At 39.4% G+C, this 25,561-nt stretch overlaps 1 protein-coding gene across 2 annotated transcripts in view; it reads left to right on the plus strand.

Annotated features, from left to right (window-relative positions):
• Positions 1-25,561, plus strand: part of ESYT2 (extended synaptotagmin 2) — a 71,364-nt gene that overhangs the window by 30,811 nt on the left and 14,992 nt on the right. For both annotated transcript variants that reach the window (XM_064162802.1, XM_064162803.1), the window contains exons 4-13: positions 807-883; positions 4,361-4,433; positions 5,037-5,126; positions 12,155-12,210; positions 16,542-16,662; positions 17,237-17,413; positions 17,865-17,947; positions 19,376-19,424; positions 20,805-20,894; positions 21,414-21,509. In XM_064162802.1, the coding sequence (XP_064018872.1) occupies positions 807-883; positions 4,361-4,433; positions 5,037-5,126; positions 12,155-12,210; positions 16,542-16,662; positions 17,237-17,413; positions 17,865-17,947; positions 19,376-19,424; positions 20,805-20,894; positions 21,414-21,509 (912 nt within the window). The remainder of the gene's footprint in view (positions 1-806; positions 884-4,360; positions 4,434-5,036; positions 5,127-12,154; positions 12,211-16,541; positions 16,663-17,236; positions 17,414-17,864; positions 17,948-19,375; positions 19,425-20,804; positions 20,895-21,413; positions 21,510-25,561) is intronic.

The raw sequence follows: 25,561 nt of genomic DNA on the forward strand, positions 1-25,561 counted from the left end.
CGTGGTGTGTTTGTTGCATAGCAGAAGAATGCTGTGTTTGGAAGTGTCAGATGTATGCTAGTACAGGGATGTGAAATGTTTTTTGGGGTCAGAGGAAAAGCTTGATATTAAATCTATTTTAACTCTTCAAGTCTAATGATCTAAACCCAGAGTAAGTGCCAGAAGGGCTGTGGTTTGAGTGGAAGGGTGAGAACGGCTTAGGTTTGGGCTGGAACACCCTCTGCAGTGAGAATAGGGTGAGGGAGCTGGAGGTGTTCAGCCTAGAGATGAGGGTGAACCTTATAGCTGCCTTCCCATACCTGAAGAGGATCTTCAGGAAGGTTGGAGAGGGACTTTTTATGAGGATGTCTAGTGACAGGACAAAGGGGAATGGTTATAAGATGAGCAACAGTACGTTTGGACTGGATCTTAGGAGAAAGTTGTTCAGTACGAGAGTGGTGGGACTCTGCAATAGGTTGTAGATTCCTCCTTCCCAGGGGTGTTTAAATGCAGGTTGGGTGGGGTTGAGCAGTGGAGTCTAGTGGAGAGGCATCCCTGCCTGTATTGGGGAGGTTGGAGTAGATTATCTCTAAGGTCCCTTCTAACCTGAGCTGACTATGATTCTGTGGATCCTAGCCAGATAATTTTTACCCTTGAAAAAACATTTTAAGCTAAATTGGAATCTTTGCTTCACATCTCTTAATGATACTTAGAGTAAATTCTTAAACCATGAACATGCTTACATTCACCTTTGTTTCAAAGTTAAGAGCTTAGTATGATATAGCTCAGTAGAAGGGTCCAACTTTTGCTTGCTTCATTTTTTACAGCCTCTGCGGATAAATGGTGTCAAAGTGTACACTGAAAATGTAGACAAAAGGCAGATCATTTTGGATCTTCAAATCAGGTAAACTTGATTATCCTGTTACAGTGAGGCTCATGCTTTATAATGTGTGCGTGTCTGAATTCGGCAGTTGTGTTGGCCTGAAAGGAGAAGAGCTGCTTCATTACACAAATGTAGTTAGTGCTAATTATGCATGAATGGAGGAAGGAACTGCATCCTGTAAATAGCATTTATCTGAGGGAAATAGTACATCAGCTCAGCAAAACTATATCAGCAAATAATATTGGTTAATAAATACTTTCCAAAGCAAAACCCATTGCCTTTGAAGGTGAGTGTTTTGTTTCTTTAAATAGTGCATTAAATATTGCCATGAAATTTAGTCCAGTCTAAAATTTAGCTTGTGTGGTGTTTGAATTTGTTGTTCTTTTTGTTTGGTTGGGTTTTTTTTCCCCCCTTTTTCAGCTCCTTAGATTTGCTTAATAAACAGGATTAAAATGAGAATGGTAGTTACTGAAGTGCTTGTGCTTATACCACTAACCAAAGTGTATCTAGGTGATCTATAATGCCACAATGACTGTGCTCTGCTGCTTCAGGGTTCTCTGCCCTTTCAGCGTGACTCTTTTTATATAGGTTTATAAATAGATCTACTTAACATGTGCCAAAGTCTCTCTTGCCACAATCTGCACTTAGTTTTTTCTAAGTTCAGTCAGTGAACCCGGCAATGTTTTTCTATTTGACCATCACAGACGTGCTGCAGTGTCTACTTTTGCCTGTTTGTAGGTTGGGGAAAGGCCAGGTTTGTGAGTCACTGATTATCCGGCAAAGAGCAGCTTTCTCTGTTGCTTGATGCTTCCCTAGCAGCAACCAAAAGGGTGATCAGGCCTCTTGGCTTCTCTTGTTCAGAGTCACTTCCAAAGTTTGAATTTCAGTGTTCGTTATTTTGAATTACTCATTTAAATCTCAGCTGTGTTTTGTCAGAGCTGGGCCCTGGAGCGGTAAGAGAAGATGCTGCTGTGTCCTTTCCTGGGATGGGGGCAGGGCTCAGTCTTTATGGAATGGAATAGTTTATTCCTGTAGGAAAAAACTGTCCAAATAAGGGATTGATGTTGTCAGACAAAATGCAGCAGTATTATCTCTTGAGAGCTGGCAACCCTTACAGAGAAATTTCCTTCAGTTTTCTTTGTTTCCACCTTTAGATTGCAGCTGTGAGAGCAGCCTCACCTCTTCACACCAGTATTTTTTGCCTTTTCTTTCATTTTTTTTCTTAGTTTTGTTTTTAAGTTTAATTGCAAACAAACTATTTTGTTGTCTTTGTGGTTTGTACAAGGATGTGGAACACATTAGGATCACTGCTTCAAAGCACTGCTCAGAACCTTTTGAACCAGATCCTGTGCATCACTTAGCACCCAGTTAAGAACTTTACTCTTGTAAGCGGCTTGACTAGCTAATCTACAAAGCAGTCACTGGAAAATGTATTTGTGAGGTTTCAACTTCAGCACCATGTTTGCAAAGGGAGCACTTTCTCTTAGTTACTTAGTGAGCTTTACCATAAAAATTGTCAAAACTCATGGTACAACTGGAAAACTCTGATTTCTGGTGACAAAGATGTGTGAGGGATATCACTTAGCTACTTGAACAAAGTAATTGCAGAGGAAAGTTGTAAAGAACAAGAGGATAGTGTAAGTAAATTCTTAACAAATAGAAATCTTAGGTTTGCTGAAGGCCATGAATGTAGTAAACACTTGAGGAAGATTAAAAGTTGTGGATCACCAGAAAAAAAAAAGTTCTGTCAAAATAAAGTTGAATTGTAGTGAAGAAAAACAAAAAATACTGACTGAGGAAATAGTTGGAAAGATGAAAAAGCCTCAGTTGCATGCTACTCATGACACAAAAAATAGAGGCACTAAGTTTTAGGCTGTTAATTTAAACACATGGAAATATTCTTATAACAGCACACTTGAATGGAGAAATTTCTCACCATTGCACTGGCAGAAAATAGATACCGAAATGGAGGCAAAAGACCTAAAAAATAATGAAGACAGTCCAGGGAACAGAATCATAGATCACTCTAATCTGGAAAATAATGTTTGTCCTACTCTTTGTTTGTTCCGTGGGCTACAGTCACCACATAACAGTACACTCTGCCTCTCATCTGGTTCAGTACAGCTGCTATAGTCTGCCCTCATTAAACTGTTCAGTGATCTGTTCATTACAGGCATCAGTCATGAAAATTTCTGGGATCTTATGGTCTGAATGTATAGAATTTGCTTTATTTGATAAGCTTTCAAGTTGTGTGTTGTGTTACAGTGCAATTCTGTGCAGCATCGACCAGCCAAATGTCTTAGGGGATAAAACCGTCTTTAACTTTATTGTAAGGTTAAAGGTTGTTGACTTATTCCCCTCAAATGCAGTTTGTTACTATTTTTACTTGTGTTTGTCACCCTGTTGTTAGGGATTTTCAGATGAGCATATTACTTCCCAGTCTTCATAACACAAATAGCTCTGATGCTACAAAGTGCCAGGATTGAGGTTTCAGTTGCAGGTTTTGTTTGACCTTGCTTCTCTGTGTCATGTTGTTATGCAATTATATATAATGTGTGTGTGTGTGTGTGTGTTATCTGCTATCTCCATATATAGTTAGATAGGTAAAAATAGAAATTACATAGTTTTAAATTGTGCATTAAAAATTCTATACCTATTTTTAAACTCTACAGTCACCCTACATTCTTTCCAGGGACAGCAGTGGTCCTCTTCCTTTCAGACAGACCCCTGTCTATGTTGTTCTCCTCCAGTTCCACAAACTGGTCGTTACACCAAAATGATTCTGCATAGTGTTATCTTTAGCATAGCCTGAAATAAATCATCCTGTGTTGGATGTTTACAAGAATGTCCTGGTACTATTGTTTATGTTGAAGGGATTGATTAGATTTGCATCCCCCAAAGTGGGAGGGAAGTGTTCAGGGAAATGCATCATTTTTAACACCTTACTTTCTAATTTGCTCCCTGCTTCCTCTCTCCCTTCAGAAAGGGCTCAACTTTTTTTGGCTTAAACCTTGCTTAGTGGATCATCCAGCTTAGTATGCCCTGCTTATTACATTTCTAAATATGACTGATTTTGCAGACAACTGTGATTTGTAGTAAAATAACCATCTTTGTCTAGTGCTGTATTAGATGGGAGTGGATTCTCATGCATGCACTATCAATAAGATCTAGGTAGAGATTTCCTCAACTGCAGTATGGATTGTCTGTTATTTCCCAAAAGGAAGGCTGCTTCTGTGTTTTCTGTTGCATGTGCTTCCAGAGATGATGACATACCTATATATTAACTGGAGTAGTTTTGATGACAGTGGTGATGATGCTTTGAAGGGGATGTGAAGTTTAGTAACACTCCTGACTTTCTTACATGTTGTAGGGTAATGTTCTGACCTGCATTTTTGGTGTAGAGACTGAGATACAAACAGACTTGTCAGAGCTGCAAAACAGAACAAACAGTGTATCCACGTTAGTCTACACAAATGAAATGTCTATTTTCTATTTTAGTTTTGTTGGAAACTGTGAAATTGATTTGGAGATCAAGAGATACTTCTGCAGAGCTGGTGTGAAAAGTATACAGGTGAAATTTAGACCTTTGTTTTTTTAAATGTTGAGTTAAATCCACATCCAGCCAATGTTCATGGGATGCTTAGCTCTGTAAAGGGACCATGGAGCTTAACATTTTGTTTCATTTAACATTTCAGTGTTAGATGCAATTATTAGTTTAGATGCAGTTAGTAGTAGTAGCTTTGCGTTTTGATGGTTAGTGTTTCTCAGTTTTCCTTACCTTTGTGGTGACAGATCCCTCTAACAAGGAAAAATAGCCTGCTGTTTTGTGTGCCTTGACATACCTATAAGCATTTACCTGCTTTTATTCTAGTAGCTGTTGATGCCAGTGTATTGTTTTGTGCCACATTTGCTTCCACTGAGCTCTAGAAATCATCTGCTTCATATTCTGAGCTGAGTTACCATTAACATGACACAGCATCCTGTAGTTGAATGTAAAGAATTTATAAACCCAACCACTGAGTGTCTGTTAAATGTTTTGGGTTTACATGTAAAGCTATATACATGAAGTCTTCCACAATCCAGAATTTGATGAATTAAAAGCTTGAGTAATTTTTTTTAAAACTTGAACAGAAGACAATTTAATTTCCTTTTTTTCCTCACTCCTCTTCTGCAGATCCATGGCACTATGAGGGTTATCCTGGAACCACTAATTGGAGATATGCCCCTCATTGGAGCATTATCCCTTTTTTTCCTTAGGAAACCTGTAAGTACTTTTATCTCTTTATTCTTTTTAGAGTGGCCATGTTGGTCAGAAAACAAATGGAGCAAGAACTGCCATTGGAATGGGCTGCCCAGGGAGGTGGTGGAGTAGCCATCCCTGGAGGTGTTCAAAAAAAGACTAGATGAGGCACTTAGTGCCGTGGCCTAGTTGATTGGATAGGGCTGGGTGCTAGGTTGGACTGGATGATCTCGGAGATCTCTTCCAACCTGCTTGACTCTATGATTCTAAGGAGCAAAAAGAAGTCACTACTCTGACAGCTAAAATAGTGGGAAATGTTATGAATACTAGAAAACAAGAGGAATAATAATTACTTTGGAATTATGAAGTGTGTTTTGTCAAAGCTAAAAAGTAGGGGAAAAAAGGTACTTTCTTACAAGTAGAAAAAAAATAGGTACTTAGGTATCATTAGATAGTGTTTATGTTGCTTGTGAAAAAGCAACAGGCTGCAAGGGAGCATGGTCTAACTTGAAACATCACAAGATGTGTGCAAGGTTGCTTTGAAAACTCTGCTGAAATGAAAATTAGAATGGGTGTTTTGAGATGACCACTATGATGAGGGAAGTTATGAAGGGGACAGTTACATTTACCAGTGACCCAAGTATGAGAACGATTGAAGCACAGAGTGAAATGTACTGGAATTCAAAATAAGCTTAAAAAAGTCCATCTATGTCATTGAAGGTTGTGCTGTAGTAAGACACTACAGATAGTGGATTATTGCACAGTGGAGTGATTCTTTCACTTCAAAAGCTGTAGCCTGAATACTGCAGGTAAGAGTGGCTGACAAGCACCAATATGTCTGTTGGTAGCTTGGTGCAGCAATGGTAGAATAACAAGCGTAGATAGCAAAATGCAGGTTTTCAGTGTCTGCAAGTGAATAATTGATACTCTGTCGTCTTAATTGAATTACATCTTACAAAATATGACAGCAATTCCAATTCAGATGTCCAGGAAACTTCTTTGTTAATCTACACATGCACCCAGAAATGTTCACAGATGTTACAAAGTGCATACAACAGTCTTATACCAGAAAACTATATAGGATATCATCAGGCATGTGTCATACTTGCTGCTGGGAAGTTCTTTATTGTGTGTATGTGTAGGTAAGGCAGTTTCAGTGATTGGAAGTTTGACACAGCTTTCAATGGAAAATGTGAACATGGAAATTCTAATGCTACACAGACTTTCCTTTAAAAGAATTAATTATTTCCATCTCTTCCTTGCAGTTTTCCATTGTAAGTTTCTATGTGATGGTTTGGGTGTTACCTGCCCTCCCCCCCCCCACCCCCGACTTTGGAAATCACTCAGACTAGACTCAGCTAGCTCTGGAAATTGAATGAAGCTTATTATTTACAGCTTAGCACAATATACAAGCAGATAGTTACAGTATATACAGAAATATACAAAGTAAAAAGTAATACAGAAACAAAACTCCCCTCCCAGAAACCTGAGTCCCCAGGAGGGGCTTTCAACCACCCTTCCACCTTCTGCCTACCCCTCAACCTCACTCCAGTCCCAAGGAAGAATGGAGGTTCAGCCAGGGGGTTAGGAAGCAAAGTGGATTAATCAGAGAGATGGCAGAGAGGCTAGGAAAGACATGTAACTCAGAGCTCCCAAGCAGAATGACTTCCTTATCTATGTTTGGATTCTTGTTCGTGTACATCTCAGCAAGCCTGTGAGTGAAGTAGACATCATGACTATTTTCTTTTCACAGCCTGTAATCTAATCCTTCTCACCAAAACATTCTAGCTAGCTTCAAACTAGCACATTCTATTTCTTTGGATATGTTCTAGTTAAACAGTAAATCTCATGGTGTCAAGATTTAACAGTTTCAGACTCCACTGGGTCATAAATTCCAAGTGCATGGATTTAGGCACTTTCATATGGTTTCAGATTAATCATCTTGGTTTCCTCAGGAGTCTGCACCTTTCTACAGCTGATCTAGTTTTCAAGGTTTAGGGGTGGGTGGAAGTGGATTCTTTATCTCAAGAGCTGTAGAAGGTGCATTGTTATCTTCAATGAAATCACATTCTTGTAACACAATCCTTTTGAGCAAATGTCTTAATGATATTTGACTGTGTTATGGATAATTCAGTGAGCTTCCTTGTAAAAAGTGAGAGAGCTCATGCAAAGCTCATAAAACATGAAGGAAAGGGTTGGAAAAGTACCTTGGGACGAACCAAATTTGGATTTCCACACGTTTCTTGGAACTGACCCTAAACACTAGGAGATGTCTGCCTATGTTATCTGATCGTTATCCTCTGGCTGAGCAGCACTCATTAATGTTCGTGTTAATACTAACAAACGAAGCAGGGCTATGCCAAGGGTTGAATACTGCCTTATGACAGTCTGCATGCTGCAATTGTTAGCAATAGGTTAAAAAATATCTTTGAATCAAGTTATTGCAGAATTAGTATAATTATATGTGGCTATTTACTTTTTCCTAAGCAGACTTCTCTCTCCACTGCAGTCTGTCTTCCTGGTGTGTATTTTGGTAACTTCTGTAGAAAAAGCCAATCAATTCTTCTTATAGAAATAGCCAAATTCTGTCCTCTTACTAGAGAGAAAGTGGCTGCAGCCAAGGAAAGCTTTTCTTCAATGTTTTTGTTAGAAGAGAAGAGGAATTTCTTGGCAGCCAGCACTAGATTTTGTTCTCATATTTTCCAGTCTAAAGTAACTGGCAACAATTTGTCTTGCTCTGTATCATCTGTTTGCTGGCCTTAATGACTATATAAGGCAACCTTGCCTAAATTACTGGTTTGAACATACTTGTTTAATAGATTTACCAGACTTGTATTTGAGTAGTAAGTTTTTGATGCTGTAGGAGTTCTTCCTTCACATCAAACTTTTAAATAATCTCTTTCATTTTTAATATTGTGAAGAGGACATCAGAAGTTTTATCAGCTTATAAAAAGATAGGTGATAGACTTCAAGAGAGAGAAAAATGTGCATTCTGATGTTTTGAAGTTGTCTTACAAGTCTCTGAGTTAGCACTGTAAATAGGCAGGATTTGTAAGGGTTTTTTTCCATTACTGATGTTAACAAAATGTGCATTCTGATGTTTTGAAGTTGTCTTACAAGTCTTTGAGTTAGCACTGTAAATAGGCAGGATTTGTAAGGGTTTTTTTTCCATTGCTGATGTTAACATTATGTGTACTTACATCTTGCTTCTCAAAATGAACAAAAAATCACATTGTTAATTAAGTTTGATTTTTGGTTTGGTCATAGAAATGTCTATGGCTTACAGCTTCACTGCAGATTGGTAGCTTGTTCAGAGGCATAAGTCTTGTTGAAGTCATGTCCTAACCCAACCCTCTTCTCTTCTTACAAAAGCCCACAACATAACAAGACACATGAAAATAGCAATACTATTGTTCAGAAAACCCCAAGAGGTGGAAAACAGGATGCCCTCCCAGAAAAGTGGGCAAGTCTTCCAAAGCTCTCATCTTTAGTGTTTAATTTTGTCTTCCACTTGCTAAATTGAGCACTGCTATCCCTTTACTCACTTTACAGGTTGGATCTGCCCTATAGTTTTGATTGATTTAGCAGTCATTTAGTTTCATTTAATATTGGATGCCTTTGGAAAATTCAGTGCTAGATGTGCCTTGCAGAATTATCAGTGCTGAGGAAAATCAGGCTCAAAAAGAGTGCTTGCACCAAGAAATGATTGGAAAAATGATAAAGTGCTAGTTAAATTATTAAGTTGTTCCAATAATGTTAGCACTTCACCATTGTAGTGGTCATGGTCTGCACTCTGGGACAGACAAATTGTCCTGTGTTCTGCATGACCATTTAGAAGTAACTGAAGAGGGCATGTTAGTCCCTTTGGAATAAATTTCTGGGAAGAAACACAATATATCCCATGGAATTGTATCATTGAGCTTGAATTTGTCCTGCAGAAATCTTATACTTCCATAACTTGATTAGAAGGAAGTTATTCATCAGCATTTTATAATGCTTTGTGGCTTCACTTCTGAGAACGTACTGCTTATGGCAGCCAAATCAAGCCACAGGGTTGGCAGTGTTTAGAGGCAGCCTTTTGTGCTGCTGTAAACTTCAGTTATAGCCCTGTATATTCTACATTCTGATGCATTATTTTCTCTCTGTGAAGGCATCTAGGGTATAGAGAACACCAAATATGTAAGAAAGCTCATCTGATTAACCTACGTTTTCTTAGAGGCTGCTGGCAGCTGTGTTGTTAAAACTCTCAATGTGTATGTGGCATTAGCTCTCAGTACAGAGCCTTAATAGACAAAGTGCTTGGTTTTCATGGAGAAACCTTCATTTGTTTGCTCTGCTCTGATCAGAGGAAGAATTGAAAGAGCTTTGAGTAACATGACACACGTACTGCTTCATTGGAAAATGTAAGTGGTGCTTGAAATCCTGCTCTAGGACAGTGAGCTAGCTGCTAAGAGTCTCTGCAAGACGTATCACCTCACAGTTGCAATGTGTTGTGGAAAGATCTCACATCATTTCTGGCTCCTGGCAGTTTTGCTTGGTGACAAATCCTGAATGCAGTCTTTCCAGGGCCCTGCCAGTTCTGCTGCAGAGCACCAGCTGGCATTCCCTGAATTTAGCTAAACTAAGAACGATGCATTGCTCAGAGCAGTGAACAATACTGATAAGCTGTTCTGGAGATTTATAGGCCAAACTTGAGTAGGGATGCTTTTCAAATTCAGTGCTTCCTAAAATGTCTTTTGCTTGCTCCCTTTCTGTCCACAGGGCTCTTCAGTTCGTTGGGGTGGTGATGATGCTTTAATTCACTGTCAGAACCACAAGTTAGGAGGTTGGAATCTTCTCCAGAACACACATGGCATGTTAATGCCCAACATTTAGGAACAAAATTGTTCTTTGGCTGGACTGTGGCTGGAGGAGCTCTCTCTGGGCAGGAGGGATAGGCTGCCCAGGAAGGTGGTGGGAGTCACTGTCCTTGGAGATGTTAAAAAGCTGTGTAGACATGGCACTGCAAGATATGGTTTAATGGCTGTGGGGTGTCAGGTCAGTGGTTGGACTCGATGATCTCAGAGGTCTTTTCCAACCAAAATGAATCTATGGTTCTTTCGCTTACCAGGCAATACTGCTTTCTTCTCTCTCTAATGTGAGCTTGTCTGCTCTCAGTGCTATTTCTGTGCTACTGCAGGAATGAGCTTTTTTAGAGAACCTTTTTTGCATGTTTGTGATGGTTTGGGTGCTCCCTGCCCCCCACACTTTAGAAGTCACCCAGACTAGACTCAGTCAGCTCTGGAAATATGAATGAAGCTTATATTTACAGCTGGCACAATATGCAAGCAGATATTTACAATATATACAGTTACAGACAGAAATATACAAGGTAAAATGGTAATACAGAAACACAGCTCCCCTCCCAGAAACCTGAGTCCCCAGGAGGGGCTCTCAACCACCCCTTCACCTTCCCCCTACCCCTCTCAACCTTACCCTAGTCCCAAGGAAGAATGGAGGTTCAGCCAGGGGGTTAGGAAGCAAAGTGGAGGGTGAGGTTAGAGAGTAAGATGCAGCTCAGCCAGCAGCCCAAGTGAGAGTGGTGCCAAGTGTTTTATCTATGTTTTGCTTTTAATTTTATACCTCTCAGCAAGCCTATAAGCAAAGTAGACATCACCACTGTTTTCCTTTCACAGCCTGTAATCTAATTCTTCTCACGAAAACATTCTAGCTAGCTTCAAACTAGCACAGTGTTACACAAGGTGTATCTTACACTGAAGCCTAAAATGCAGAGTTAAGAAAACCTTAGTGAGAGGATTGTGTTCCTGCAGTGGTATAAGAGTTCTTCATTACTGCTGGGCTCTTCTGGTAGAGCTGGAAAGGAAGCACTGTGGTGGGCAAACGAAGCAAATCTGGTCTGCAAGGACAATTTACCTTCAAAGCCCAAATAGTGAAGGCTTGATTTGTGTCAGGAGTTTGAAGACTTGTATTTCTGCCAAAACATTTCATGGCTTAAGATTTATTTGCAAGGCTTTTCTAATGGTCCTGTAAAGTGCTTAGCCTTAGTTATAGTTTTAAAATGCATTTATTAGCTCCAGCTTTGAATGGAAAAGGAATTGCCTTTAACATTTCTGAAGTTTAACTCTGTCTTAATCTTGTACACTAAGTGGGTGAATAGAAGTTTCTGGTATATGTACTAATGGCATTTCTTGCCTAAATAGCCACACTAAGGAACATTATTTCTCAGTTTCTTTGTGGTTTTCATAGTCTAAAGATCAATGACAGAATGAATCGGTAGACTTGTGTTTGGGAAGGGCTGTGTAATACTCAAAGTGATAACAGTGAGTTTGTTCCACAGGCACTTTGCCTTTCATATGCTGTATTATAACCTTTTGAAGTGCTTTTTGGTCATGTACATTGAAAACCTTTCAGTTCTCAGTGGGATCTCCATGATTGTTTGCCTTGTTTTGGGTTGTGGCAGTTAATGCAGAAACCACTGTGGTATGTTTCAGGAGCTGTTTCTCAATGCTGAGTTTCAACATGCATTTTGTTGCTCAATTCATTTAGCTCAGTGAAGTCTACTTAAGAGACTTCACAGGACTTTGCCTTGTTAATTGCTCCATACAATATATTACACAAAGCATGGAAAAATCAAAAGGAAATGCAAATATTTTCAATTTCCAAATATTCTGAAAACATCACTCTGTAAAACTGTCAAACATCAGCACCATGGGATGGTAGATATGGTACACTTACATACTGGGGTGTGCCTTGATATGTACATGTGGAAGGGTGAAGACAGTGGTGAGATTTTTTAGAACTCTGCTATAAAACTGGCTGAAAATGATTTAGAATGGAAGAGGTTTGGGCTTTCTGTTTAAGAAAATCCTGGAAACTGGTTATTAACCTTCCATTGATCCGCAGCTATAATGATCAGGTTTATTTCTTTAGATATGTGAATTCTAAGTTGGTTTTTTCCTTCTCTTTCCCCCCCCCCCCCCCTTTTTTTTCCCTCTTCTTTTCGTTTTTATTCTTTTTTTTCCCCCTCTTTTTCTTTTCACTGTAATTTGCAGCTTTTGGAAATTAACTGGACTGGACTGACCAATCTTCTGGATGTTCCGGGACTGAAGTGAGTATATGGAGGCTCAGGGGTGACCTCATTGCTGTCTACAACTACCTGAAGGGAGGCTGTGGCCAGGTGGGGTTGGTCTCTTCTCCCAGGAAATCAGCAACAAAACAAGGGGACACAGTCTCAAGTTGTGCCAAGGGAGGTCTAGGCTGGATATCAAGAAGTTGTTGCCAGAGAGAGTGATTGGCATTGGAATGGGCTGCCCAGGGAAGTGGTGGAGTTGCCATCCCTGGAGGTGTTGAAGCAAAGCCTGGATGAGGCACTTAGTGCCATGGTATGGTTGATTGGGTAGGGCTGGGTGCTAGGCTGGACTGGATGATCTTGGAGGTTTCTTCCAACCTGGCTGATTCTATGATCCGTAGAGCAGTGCTTGATGTTTTACCATCACAAAGTCAGAAGGCCATCAGCTACATAATTTTAGGTTTAATGTTTGAGAAGTTATCTCTTTATTGAGAATTATGTGTACAGAAGGTAGTGAAAGTACATCAAAAGTAAGACATCTGGTTAAAACATCTTGAGAAGATAATTTTCAAGTGTTCTCAGCCTTTCCAGATTCTGGAAATCTTGTGAATTTCCTATCTTCCATCTCCTAGTATGGCAGAAGGACTAAGAGCCTCATTTTTCATGCCCCTGGTTTCACAACATCTTGGCTCTGGATGCTGATACAGCCCTAGTTGCTTGTGTCAAGGTAGTTGGAGATGCCTTAAGACAGTAATCCAATTAAATAAACCTTCCAATCTCTTCAAGTACTTATTTTTAAACCTTGCAGTTTATTATGTGAAGGTCAAATGGAGCAACAAAATTATTGACCATATATAGCTTGAGAAAATGCTTGGCATGTTCAGAATAAAACCCCAAACTAAAAAGCAAAAGCAGAGGTGGAAGCCAAGCTGCTTTCAGATATTGCAACCCTGATAAAGTCATGAATATATTCATAATTGCCAAGTTACCTTGGGGCTTGCTAATATTGAGAGAATGACTACAGGATTAGTGGTGAATCTGATACACACTTGGACTTTATGACCAGTCCTTTTATTGGATGCAGTACTCTCAGGCATTGACTGATTATTTGTTGTTGTTTAAAGACAAGAGTTTGAATTTAGATATTAAATGAATCCTTTAGCTCTTAATTGCTTGAGTGAAAAGAGTTTTTGTTTTACTTAGGCATGTGAAGCCATTGCATGGAATCCCAGTTGAACAGCTTGAAATTAGAACTTGCCTTAAGTAGGTTAATGGCTGCAAGAATTGCTTATGTTTCAAGCCTTACTCTGAGGGTAGAGATTTTCTTGATGAGTGAGAAAATGGCTTCCAAAAAAAACAGCTCCCAAGTAATGATTTGCTCTTCTGACATAACACTAATAAATTGACATGTAGTACTTGAGCTGATGAGGCTCCTGAGATTCATATCATGCAACATATTTGCTTGACTGCAAATACAAAGCCACAGATGTAAACAAATCTTGCTAAGCACTTCAAGTGTATGGTTTCCAGAGCAACCACACTTGGCCACATGCATAAGGTAGTGCCATGTAGATTTGGTGTAGTTTCTATAGTAACTGTAACTGGATGACTCATACTCTGCCTTGCCAAGAGACTCCTTCAGTGCTGTATTCGTTAGTTTTGTCTGTAGAGATAACTTGTATGTATTGATAGGACAGCTTGGCATATTGTACCTGTTATAAACAATGATGAACAAGAGATTGCTGCCACCACAGGTACCTTTTTTTGTCCTGTGGCTGGTACCTACACACTTTACTTATTCATACTCTGCAAATGTTTTCTGCTGAATGAATTTCTGCATTTGCTGCTGGAATCTTCTCTGTCAGCTGTTAATAAGTTTCATAGCTCTTCATGTATGACTCTATTAGGAGATGAACAGAAAAGTAATTCAAACCCCATCATTACTGTAACTTAGAGAGGAGTGGAGCCAGGCTGTAAGAATACTCAAGTGCTGTCAGAAGGGGATGTGGATGATGGGAAGATGAGTTTTGTTATGGTTGCTTGAGATATAGTAAAAAATCTTCCATGCATCAGGAGATGTGCTGTCTCTGCAGTATGAATAAAGGCAATGCAGGAAATACACATAGCTGCTTACTCTGTCACTAAAAATTAAATAGAGCTCAACAGAGAGCAATAAAAGAAGAGTTAAGTACCTCCCTGTTATTTTGCTGCATTGAAATTGAGCTCTTAAAGACACTGTAATAAACTATATGAGGCATTTGCCATTGGAATGGGCTGCCCAGGGAGGTGGTAGAGTCACCATCCCTGGAGGTGTTCAACAAAAGCCTGGATGAGGCACTTAGTGCAATGGTCTAGTTGACTGGATAGGGCTGGGTGCTAGGTTGGACTGGATGATCTTGGAGGTCTCTTCCAGCCTGGTTGATTCTGTGATACTATGATTTCATACTTCTTTCACTTGTAAAAGAATCAACAGTCCTAAGAAGCTGCTTATCAATGATGCATCAACATAAGGGTTTAAATTATGCATCATTTTCTGCTGTATGATCACTGATTTGTCTCTGTTTTCCATACATCAGACCTCTTAGTTCAAACAGTAAAATCATGAGAAAGATTGTAATTTTTTGCTCTGTGTTCCTGAAGAGTAGTTTCTATCTGGGAGCATCCTCACTGGTTAATACTTGGCTAGATAAGTTTTAACCAGCTTGAAAATGTCATGGTGTTCTTTCGATTCATTCCATAGTTACAACCTTCAGCACTTTTTTTTTGCTCCCTGGTTTCAAAAACAGAATATGTGCTGCCTCCTATGAGTCCAGGGAATATCTGCTGCCTCCTATGAGTCCAGTTGCTTTGTATAAGATTCTATGAAATTCCATTAATGCTGATTTCGTAGTAACTCCTCAGATGTTTTGTGAAATTCAAGGATTTAAGTTCAGATAAAAATGTGAAACTGACTTTTGGAATTAGTTGGGGTTCAGTCCTAAGCATGCAGGTTTGCAACTCCTCCCAGGGACTGGGCTGTGTTGTGCTTCAGGCTGTTTCTCTTATTTAAAGAGATCTGCTGTAGCTTCATTTGCACACTAGTTGCTTTCTGAACCTTTTGTTAGTCTAGGATAGGTTTATTTATACCTATACTTTATTTCATAATGTATGTGATCTCATCTAAACACTGGAGAAGAGAGTGATAACCTGTCTTTCATGGTGCCACTGCCTGTTTGCTCTCTCTAAGGTCACTTAGTTTTCTCCATCAATCACCTATTCTTAAGGCATGCACTATGTTGAGCATAAAGGCAGAGCTTTCTTTTCTTGCCAGGTAGGGACACTAACAAAGCAGAAACAAAACACACTTGCCTGATCTCTCTACTGGAATTTCAACATCAGACTTGTGTTTTGAAAAGTCTGATTGTTGCTTTGTGTAGTTACCATCACCTCAGTTTGGGTTCGGTTTTTGTTTTCCTTTCTTTTAGTGTTCAAACTGGTGGAGATGTCTATCTTAAAAATCTAACCAAATAATGGGGTTCCTTTTCTTGGCTCATTTGAGACAAAGAGTGCACTTGCAGCTGAGATGATCTCAAGTGTTTCTGTAATTTTCTTTCTGAACCTTTGTACACAGCCCTACAGTCTTCCTGGATGCTTGTCTTCCATCACCATTGTGCCGCTCCAGTTCTGTCTGCCAGCGCAGGCAATGTGTGTAGCCAGTGGTGCTGATCTCACAACGTACTCATTTACTGTCAGCTTACATTCAAACTAGGTGAATTTGTAGATTAGGAAACCTTCTTCTGTGTGTTTGTGGAGGGGGCATGGGGTTGGGTTCTTTAAATGATTCATTACAAGTGTGATTGTGCTGCCACTCCCTTTTTGCCAGAACAAAACCCGTTTTGCTTTCTTAGGCTCTGTTTTGCTCGGCCACAAGAATCTGTTCTTATTAAACAAGTTGTCCTCTGGATCTGGGAGGATTGAAAACAAAAACACAAAGAAAACAGTTAAATCATCTTTGAAATAGAAGAGTAAATTTAACAGTTAACATCTGTTTGGTTATATGCAATGCAGGCAAGAAGACTTATGCAATAGTCTTATACCCTGGGTGGCTTTAAATGGTGGGGGAGAACTTGGCAGTGGCAGGGAAAGAAGAACTTACTCACCTCTGTGGTTTCCTCTATTTAGTGTCAGCTGCTTCCACCTGGTGGCAATTTTGGCAGGGATTATTTATTTAATTTCTTTTTTGTTATAACCCAGCTTTATAACCCTCAGCCCTCCCCCCAGAAAAGGCAAATATTTTCTCCATTTGGTTGTTAAGCAGCAGCAGAAGTACCTTGCTGTGACATAACATGTTTAATTCTCATGAAGTAACTGTGTATTACTTTCTCCAACAGTGGCTTATCAGATACAATAATACTGGATATAATATCCAACTACCTGGTCCTTCCAAACAGAATTACAGTCCCCCTTGTCAGTGAAGTTCAGATTGCCCAGCTGAGGTTTCCTATGCCAAAGGTAAGCATGTTTCTGTTAATATCAGTAATTTGGTACTTATTTCTTGTAGCATTAGTTAGTAAAGATATGCACAATGATGTGAGTTTCTAAATACAGTTGCTGCAGTAGTACAATTTCTTGTGAATCCAGCCACATAAAATAACTGATTTAACAGATAAATCATTTCAGTGGAGTTAATGTTTCCTAATAATGCCAGGAATTTTTTGTGTTGCTAGAATCTTAACCATATTACCTGCTGGAATACATATAAACTACAGCTTAAGTAGCATGTGTTTTACATTATCAGTGTAAATTTGTTATTAGCACTCTTCACTTGAAAGTTGCTACTTGCATGGCATTTCTTCATATAACCTGCATGTTTCTGATTGTTGATGATGATTTTTCTTTCCAGGAATCTCTTGTGTGCTAGTCTGCTGTGTAGGTGGATCATCACTGATGTCCTTTCATTTACAGCATGTCCAAACTAAGCTTCACATTAAGGAAGTCACATGGGAAATTATAAAACACACATTGCGTAAATTGTGATGCCATGGAGGCTTTCAGGTTACTGCAACAAACTCTTCTCCATTTTCAGGGTGTTCTAAGGATACACTTCATTGAAGCTCAGGACCTGGAGGGGAAAGATACTTACCTTAAAGGAATTGTCAAAGGAAAGTCAGATCCGTATGGAATCATCCGTGTGGGCAACCAGATTTTTCAAAGCAAGGTCATTAAAGAGAATCTCAATCCAAAATGGAATGAAGTTTATGAGGTATAATCCATAAAAACATCTTGTCCCTTCTGTAAAGCTGTTTTCTAAAGTTTCTTTTCTTAAAGATCATAGTTTGAGGGACTCCCTGAAGGAACTTATAATGTCCCTCTGGAAAGCTGTTTTCTAACATTCCTTGTGTTAAAGATACTAGTCTGAGGGACTCCCTCGAGGGGCTTATCAGTGTCCCCCTGGACAATTCTGTAACAAAGCAGAAATTCTCCACTGATGTATACACTTTGTCTGAACTAAGCAGTCTGATTTCTTAAAACCACCGTGAGCAAATAGCATTTGAACTGCTCTTATACCTGCTCTACTCACTGAATGCATCTCTTAAAGCATTTGCTTATTGACATGTTTGAGTACACAAAGGCACTGCAGGTCAGTTTTACTGTTACTGTGCCACTTAACAAAGCCAGTTACTTTTGACAGTGCCATCTTCCTGTACTTCCAGGCCTTAGTATATGAACATCCAGGACAGGAGCTAGAGATTGAGCTCTTTGATGAAGATCCAGATAAAGATGACTTCCTGGGAAGGTAAATGTTATAGACAAAATATTTGCAGGCATTGAAAACAGATTAAATACTTGGGAGTACTTTTCTTGTTGCACTTGATTGCAGTTGTAGTTCTGCTGTATTACTGTGCTTACACATTAATTATCTTTTCAAAATTATGGTAGTAGATGGTTCCCTAATTACTTCCTATATAAATACATGCATATAAATATATCCTTCTGTGTCTATGTACATATCTGTAATTGTTCATATTAATGAAAAGGTAAGTTTTCTGAGTATCTAGGGGAAAAAATGGGTTTAGGTGTGTTTCTTTTTTCTTCCTGCATTATTTTTGGGGGGGCTGTGGAGTGTTTTTGTTGTTTTGGGGACTTTTGGTCATTTTTTGGTTGGACTTATAGGGTTTTGCATGGTTTTGGTTTATATTTTATTTCTTTTTTTTTGTTTTTTGAAGGAATTATGCCCTGCCTGTTTTAATGTTTGTAAGCTAGCACTGAGCCTTAATTATTTCTTCAGGCAAAGTTAATATAGTTTTATGACTGTGTATCTTCTTCATCTTCATAGTTCTTAAATGGCTGCCTCACAGTTTATTTTTCTCTGAGAGCTGATCTTAACTATTTGATTAAAGAAGACATTTTGCTGTAATGCTTTCACAGACCTTACTCACTCCTTGTCCATAGGCCTACCTTTAGTGTTTACCCATAAACATTTCAGGGTTTTAGTCAGCTTCTTTCTCCAGTAATTTGTCACCTTTATTTCTTGCAGAGTTTTGGAGCTTCTCATTGTTGCTTTCCATACAGAGTAGAACTCCCTTATCTTTCCAGCTCCTTCTCTCTTAACAGGAGCAACAGTACCTACTTCTCTTCTCATTAAAAAAAAGAAGTAGGTAGTACAAAGGCTTCTTTTCTTTACACTTCCCTAATCTTACACTGAAGTGGTGGGAGGGAAAGTGGCATAATGTGGACATCAGCACTAATAAAATCAAAGCCTCAACACATGCTCATGCACTGCCATGCAGTTGTCTGCACTATTTAATTCTTAGCAGATTCTCTGGTACATTTTTGCTTGTGTAAATAAGCACTCTCCCAGACAAGGCCAAAGCATGAATTTGGTCCTAGTACATGTCCAGGGGCTATTTCCAGGGGGCAGTATGGATGTGGTCACTGTTTTGCAAGTTTGGTCATATGTTTGTGAGCCATACTGCGCCAGCTGCCCTTCTACCTACAAAGTGGGCTCTAGTATAGGCATATTTTCTGTTACCTTGCATTCATCTTGGTTCAGTCATTTCATTCCCTACTTCTTCCTCTCTTAGGGGCTAAAAGAATAGTATTCTGCTCTTCTGATCTCACTGGAAGCCTGGATACTGAGCAAGCACAGGGTGGGGTTTGAGTTCTGCATTAGGTTTTTTGCTTGGCTAAAATGAAGATTTTTTTTTTTCCTCCTTGTTTCCAGTTTGATGATAGATTTAATTGAAGTTGAAAAGGAGCGACTGCTAGATGAGGTAAGCCTCCAGTAAACACACCCAAACCAAAACAAGCCAACCTTGTATGAACCTCTTCTCATGTTTATTTTTTTTCCTGGAGATAGTTCCTGGAAGTGCCTGAGTAACCTTCATGCTATAGAAATAGATTCCCTAGTCATCAATAGAGTGGATATCTGATTTGGTGAATTCTGAAGAGTAATGCATTTTTATTCTGTCTTGTTTTAAGATTACTACTAGGTAAAGACAAAAAGTAGTAACATACAGTAACACAGATACAGGCTGGGTGGGGAATGGCTGAGAGCAGCCCTGAGGAAAAGGCCCTGGGGGTCTGGGGTGATGAAAAGCTCAACAGGAGCCTGCAGTGTGAGTGCAGCCCAGACAGCAACCCTGTGCTGGGCTGCAGCAAGAGCAGTGTGGGCAGCAGGGCAAGGGAGGGGATTCTGCCCCTTGGCTCTGCTCTCCTCAGACCTCACCTGGAGCCTTGTGTGCAGTTCTGGAGCCCCCAACAGAAGAAGCAACTGTTTGAGCCAGTCCAGAGGAGGGTCACAAAGATGCTGGGAGGGCTGCAGCAGCTCTGCTTTGAGGACAGGCTACAAGAGTTGGGGCTCTTCAGCCTAGAGAAGAGAAGGCTTTGAGGACACCTTATAGTGGCCTTCCAGTATCTGAAGGGGGCTACAGGAAGGCTGGGGAGGGACTATTGACAAGGTCTTGTAATGACAGGATGAGAAGCAATGGGTTTAAACTGTCAGAGGGGAGATTTAAATTAGATGTCAGGAAAGGGTTGTTTGCAGTGAGGGTGGTGAGACACTGGCACAGGTTGCCCAGGGAGGTTGTGGCTGCTCCCTCCCTGGAGGTGTTCAAGGCCAGGTTGGATGAGGCCTTGAGTGACCTGTTCTAGTGGGAGGTGTCCCTGCCTGTGGCAGGGGGCTGGAACTGGCTGATCCTTGAGGTCCCTTCCAACCTAAACCATTCTATGATTCTATTCTACAATTAGTGAGAGGTTTTTTTCACAGGAGAAAAATTAATTGCCTGCTTTAGCTATTACTGGACTTAACAAACTCATTTTTGCCCTGTACCTAAGGGAGATTTTATAGTAATGTTATACAGGGATTGTACTTCCAGAATGTAAAGAATTCTCTTCATGTTTTACTATATAGCATAAACATGTTTTTACTATGTAGCATAGAAGCTTGTATGGCTCTTCCTGCTTATTCTGTGTTGTAATATCTAGTGTGGAACAGAGTATTTTAAACAACAAATCAGTTGTTTTCAGGTTATGCAGAGGTTAGCTCCATGAGATTTCTAGTACAACTTTGCATTTCCTGAAGAGCCAGTTGCAGTCATGTATTTGTTTGGTGTTAAAATATCTGATTTCACATTACTTTGCTTGACTTTCAGTGGTTTACTTTGGATGAAGTGTCCAAAGGAAAATTGCATTTGAAACTGGAATGGCTCACATTGATGCCAACTGCTGAAAATCTAGACAAGGTACTAAAGCAACACATTACTTGGAGCCTAATCTTAATGTTTGTGGAGGTTGTTTTTTGGTTTGTTTTTGTTTGGCTTGAGTTGTTTTCATTAAGTGTGAATGTACTTAATTCTCCAGCTGTATGAAGTTGGATAAACCTTTTATTCCAGGCTATCTGTCAACATAATCTTGGAGCAATAAGGTTTTAGACTGGTTTTGTTGTCTTCTTTTCTATTAATGCTGTGATTTGTGAGTATCAGCTAATATTTCATTAACCTGGGTAGATAAAGCTGGATATATGATAATCTAAAAATCATAATCAGTCTGAAAAATAATCATCAGGAAAAGGGGTGGAAAAGCTCTAGAAAAATCAATTTTCAGGACTCACCCAGGTATTTCAGACTTAGTTCTTATGCTTCCTAGTGTGCATTTGGGAATGTTTGTGTTCTAGGAGATGCTTTTGAAATCTTTTTCAGGAATGGGACAGAAATAATCTTTATTTGACTTTCAGAGAAAGACTTACAGTATGTTTGGTTTAGGTGCTAACAAGTATTAGAGCTGATAAAGACCAAGCCAACGATGGGCTGTCTTCTGCATTGCTTATTCTCTATTTGGACTCGGCGAGAAACCTGCCCGTAAGTTGTATTCTGACCAATACCCTTTTGTTATGGGTACCTCTTGTGTACCTCCAGCATGTCTTGCTTGGTAGTATGGCACACTGCTCTACTAACACACATTATGCCATATTTTCTCTACTTCCTCTCCTTTCAAAACATGTAATGTAAGGTCCACATTTCTAGCAGTATGGTATAATAGATACATATTTAGTAAAACCTTACTCTTTAATCAATGTGATTTTTCTTTAAAGAATGCTCCTTTCCTGGACTTACAAGGCTGCATGTTTTTGTTACACAGTATTTTGCATAACTAGCATGGGATTAGCATGTAGAATTTTAAGGTACTAACTGGGGAAAGGCTCATTTCTTTGAGTTCAGGTCAACTTGCTTGCTGTAGTTTAGGTTCTCTGTTACTACTGTGTATTTGCGCTAGGGTGGCAGAATACTTGCGCAAGGTTTCTGTCAGGTCACTTGGAGTATTTATTTGCTTGTGCAAAAAGGAAACCTAAAAGCACATTTCTGTCACTGTATGGATTATACTATGGGACTGTGACAAGAACAGACAGCTTTGTAGTTTGTTTAGTGAAGTACTGCTGGTGGTCATAGATGGTATCAGTAATCAAACCCTACCATAAACAGAGACGTGAAGCATGGCGCTGAGTTTTGCTGGTTGTCAGCAGTGCTATTAGGTGAAGAATTCTGCAAGTGATGACTAAAACACTGATCAGAAAATCAAGTTTTCAACCTTTTTCTTTTTGCATGCATTTTCCAGATTTGTTCACTCATCAAATTTACATCAGAGTGGCAACAAATAAAACCTTAGTAGCCTAAACACTTTACTGACCAGTGATTTCATGTCTGTTCCCGGGTGTGTACAGCACTGTTTGACAGTAGTATTTATGGGTTATTTTAAAAGCTAAAAAGGTGTAGCCCATTTGATATAGAGTCCTGCATTATCTTCTTAACCTTTGAATTCAGTTGAGTCTGTAACTTAGCAGAAAAAGCAAAAGAGTAGAATGACTCTAGTACAGAATACACAAAAATAGAACAGTATTATGGTGTGCTGAACATGAGTTTCAGAATACTGCAATACACAGAAAAAGTCTGCTTGCCATCTGTCTTGTGCACTAGATTAAATCAAACTCAAACTGTTTTGTTTGTGTTGTAGTGCATAATCTCCAGAACAGGCATCTCTTTTGCACAGATGCATCGTAGCTGCGGTTCTCTGTGAGACTGAGGTGATCTGTCAGAAATGATGTTTCAAGTGAAATAGAAATGGTGTAAAAAGCTGGTCTCTAAACACCCTTAGTTGGACATGCCATATAAACATGAACTCCCAAGAGTAAACTTAGAAAGTGGGTTAATATATTTGAGTGATTTGCTGTGCTACAGAGAATCATTTAACAGATGAAGCTATTTACAATAATAAACATTTACTTTTTCAATCTGCTGTTTTCTCTGGAATCCTTTGACTGTTTTCCTTAACTTTTTTTGTGTAGTAAAGCTGCTTATGCATTCATTCTGCCACAATCCCATCACTCTGATTTCTCCTTCCATTTCCATCTTCCTAAGAGTATCTACGAGGGAAACTTTGGGTGTGGATACTTAAAAGAGAGGAGAGCATCGGGACTAGTCTTTTGTGAGAACACTACCTCACTCTATAGAGCACTATTTGTGAGTTCTCTGGTATTATTTGTATTGTACCTTTTTTTCTGCCAGAGTGTGGATTAGTGCTACTAAAGCCACTCACTCTAGTGGAATGAGAGCATGCAATTTGGTTTGCTGCATGATTTCAACAAGTGTGCATTGGTTTTTTTTTGTGCTATTTTAATTGCATTTTAAAGGCTACTTAAATTTCATTGATCAGCATATCATTGGGTAAGTAATTACCTTCTTGTGATTAAAAACCCAAGATAAGTTTGTTGGGAAAGCTCTTGCATTTTAACTTCTGTGCTGATTCATTGAGAAATAAAATGCATACTGTACTAGCACACTGTGTGCTGGCAAATTGTTGGGTCTGTTGCTAATAAAGTTCACAACCAACATCCCACTACTGTCTTGAAAAGGTGATGCACTTAATGTTTGTAAGAACTTGCAACCTCTCCGCACTGGTTCAAGTACTGCTTTAAAAATGAGGGCGGTTCCTTGTGCTCCCCAAACTATAAATTCCCTTGTAAATTCTATTTCACTCCATGATGCTCCTTGTTTTGCAAATTCCCAAGCTTTTTTTTTTTCCCTCCCCCTCCTCCCTCCCTCCAGCCCCCCCCCCATAAATTAGTCTGTGTTTGGGAAAATCCAGTCTAGGGGAAAACACCTATTAATATTTTGTACTTGAATTTACTGTTACAAGATTATTACAAAGTAATGAGCCTCTGAGTACTTTGCACTTGAATCTGTAAAAACAGCCTTGGCCTCTTTAAAAAGAATCTGTTCAGAGTAAGAATGCTTTTGCCAGAGAGAGGTGGGTAGAGCATTTTCGATTGGGTAGATCAATTTCTTGCTGGCCTCTGAGTACTTTGCACTTGAATCTTTAAAAACAGCCTTGGCCTCTTTAAAAAGAATGAGAATCTGTTCAGAGTAAGAATGCTTTTGCCAGAGAGAAGTTGGTATACCATTTTCAACTGGGTGGATAAATTTCTTGCTGGCTGGCTACTTTTGGCTCATGTCATAAACTTTGATATAAAAACATCTGCCTCCCAAAACCCCAACAAAGCCTTTTCTGTGGTCCTTTCAGTTAGAAATTCATTTTAGACTATCAAAAAAGTAATACCCATTTTCAAATTTAATGAATAAGAAATGTAGTTGATAAACTATGGTTCAATCATAGAATGGTTTAGGTTGGAAGGAAACTCAAAGCTCAGCCAGTTCCAACCCCCCACCGTAGGCAGAGACATTTCCCACTAAAACTGATCACTCAAGGCCCTCATCAAACCTGGCCTTGAACACCTCCAGGGAGAGAGCAGCCACAACTTCCCTGGGCAACCTGTTCATCTTGATATTAACCCTGATAAGTTGGTGTTTGTTTTAGTTACAAAAGTACTTGCTAAATCCTGAAAATAATAATATTAAATAAATCAAAATTCTTGATAAAAGGCCTGGATGTTTGTATTGCTCTTAGCCTCAAATCAACCAAATCTCCAAAGCCATTTGTGAGTCAGAGGGGGACAGCAACCCTTTTAGGATGCCTAGGTCTGGATTTCCTTAAACAGCACTGTTAACCACCTTGTTCTGTAGTTGCATGGGTGCTAGTCTTGCAGCACAAGATTTATGCCCAAGGCTAGGAGACAGGGCTGTAGTAGCCTAGGGGTAAAAGAAGCTTCAGCAGTCATAAAGCTGCATCTTGCTATCAGGGAGAGATTATGCAAACATTCACATCAGCAAGTTCAGGTATCTCACTGGCATGCAACATCAGTTACTTGGGGGTGGGGTGGTAGTGGCAAAAAAGGAGCTCACTATATAAAGTGAGAAAAATCCAGTGCCCTGAGTGCTTCCTGTTCCCTTCTGAAGAGTTTTATGGCTCATGGGAACTTAGATTAATGAGGCCTAATTCAGACATTTACCCACCTAAATCTGCTTTCTGTGAAGTTAAGGAGTAGGAATAGTGTTCTTGGTATTACTTGCTTTCAGAAATTATGCTAGCTTTACGATACATTAGTCCAGGACAGTTGTTCTTTTAACTTGCTGTCTAAATAACACAAAAATTATCCATATTTTAAGTCAGCTCTTAAAGATCCATGATTGTATCCCTGTTATCAATTGAGGTTGCACTCACAGATTTCAAAACTTTTAAAGCCCTGTTTAAATGCCAAGCAAGACTTAATAAGTCAATGCAAACAATGGGTCCTACTCCATAGCATATTGAATTAGGATCTGATTTGGTAAGAAGACAGCCTGTTAGCTGGAGTGAACTCAGTGGGTTTGTTAGGATTTACTGTAGATGTCCCTAGGTCTTACAGAATGCTCACCTGAGAACTGATCTATTCCACTGTGTTAGTTGTTAGTATAGTTCTTGGACACCCATTCCCTTTTCCCATACCTGCAGTAACACCAGAACCATAGCAAGATATTTT

Source organism: Pogoniulus pusillus, chromosome 23, assembly GCF_015220805.1.
Source record: "Pogoniulus pusillus isolate bPogPus1 chromosome 23, bPogPus1.pri, whole genome shotgun sequence".
Lineage (NCBI taxonomy): Eukaryota > Metazoa > Chordata > Aves > Piciformes > Lybiidae > Pogoniulus > Pogoniulus pusillus.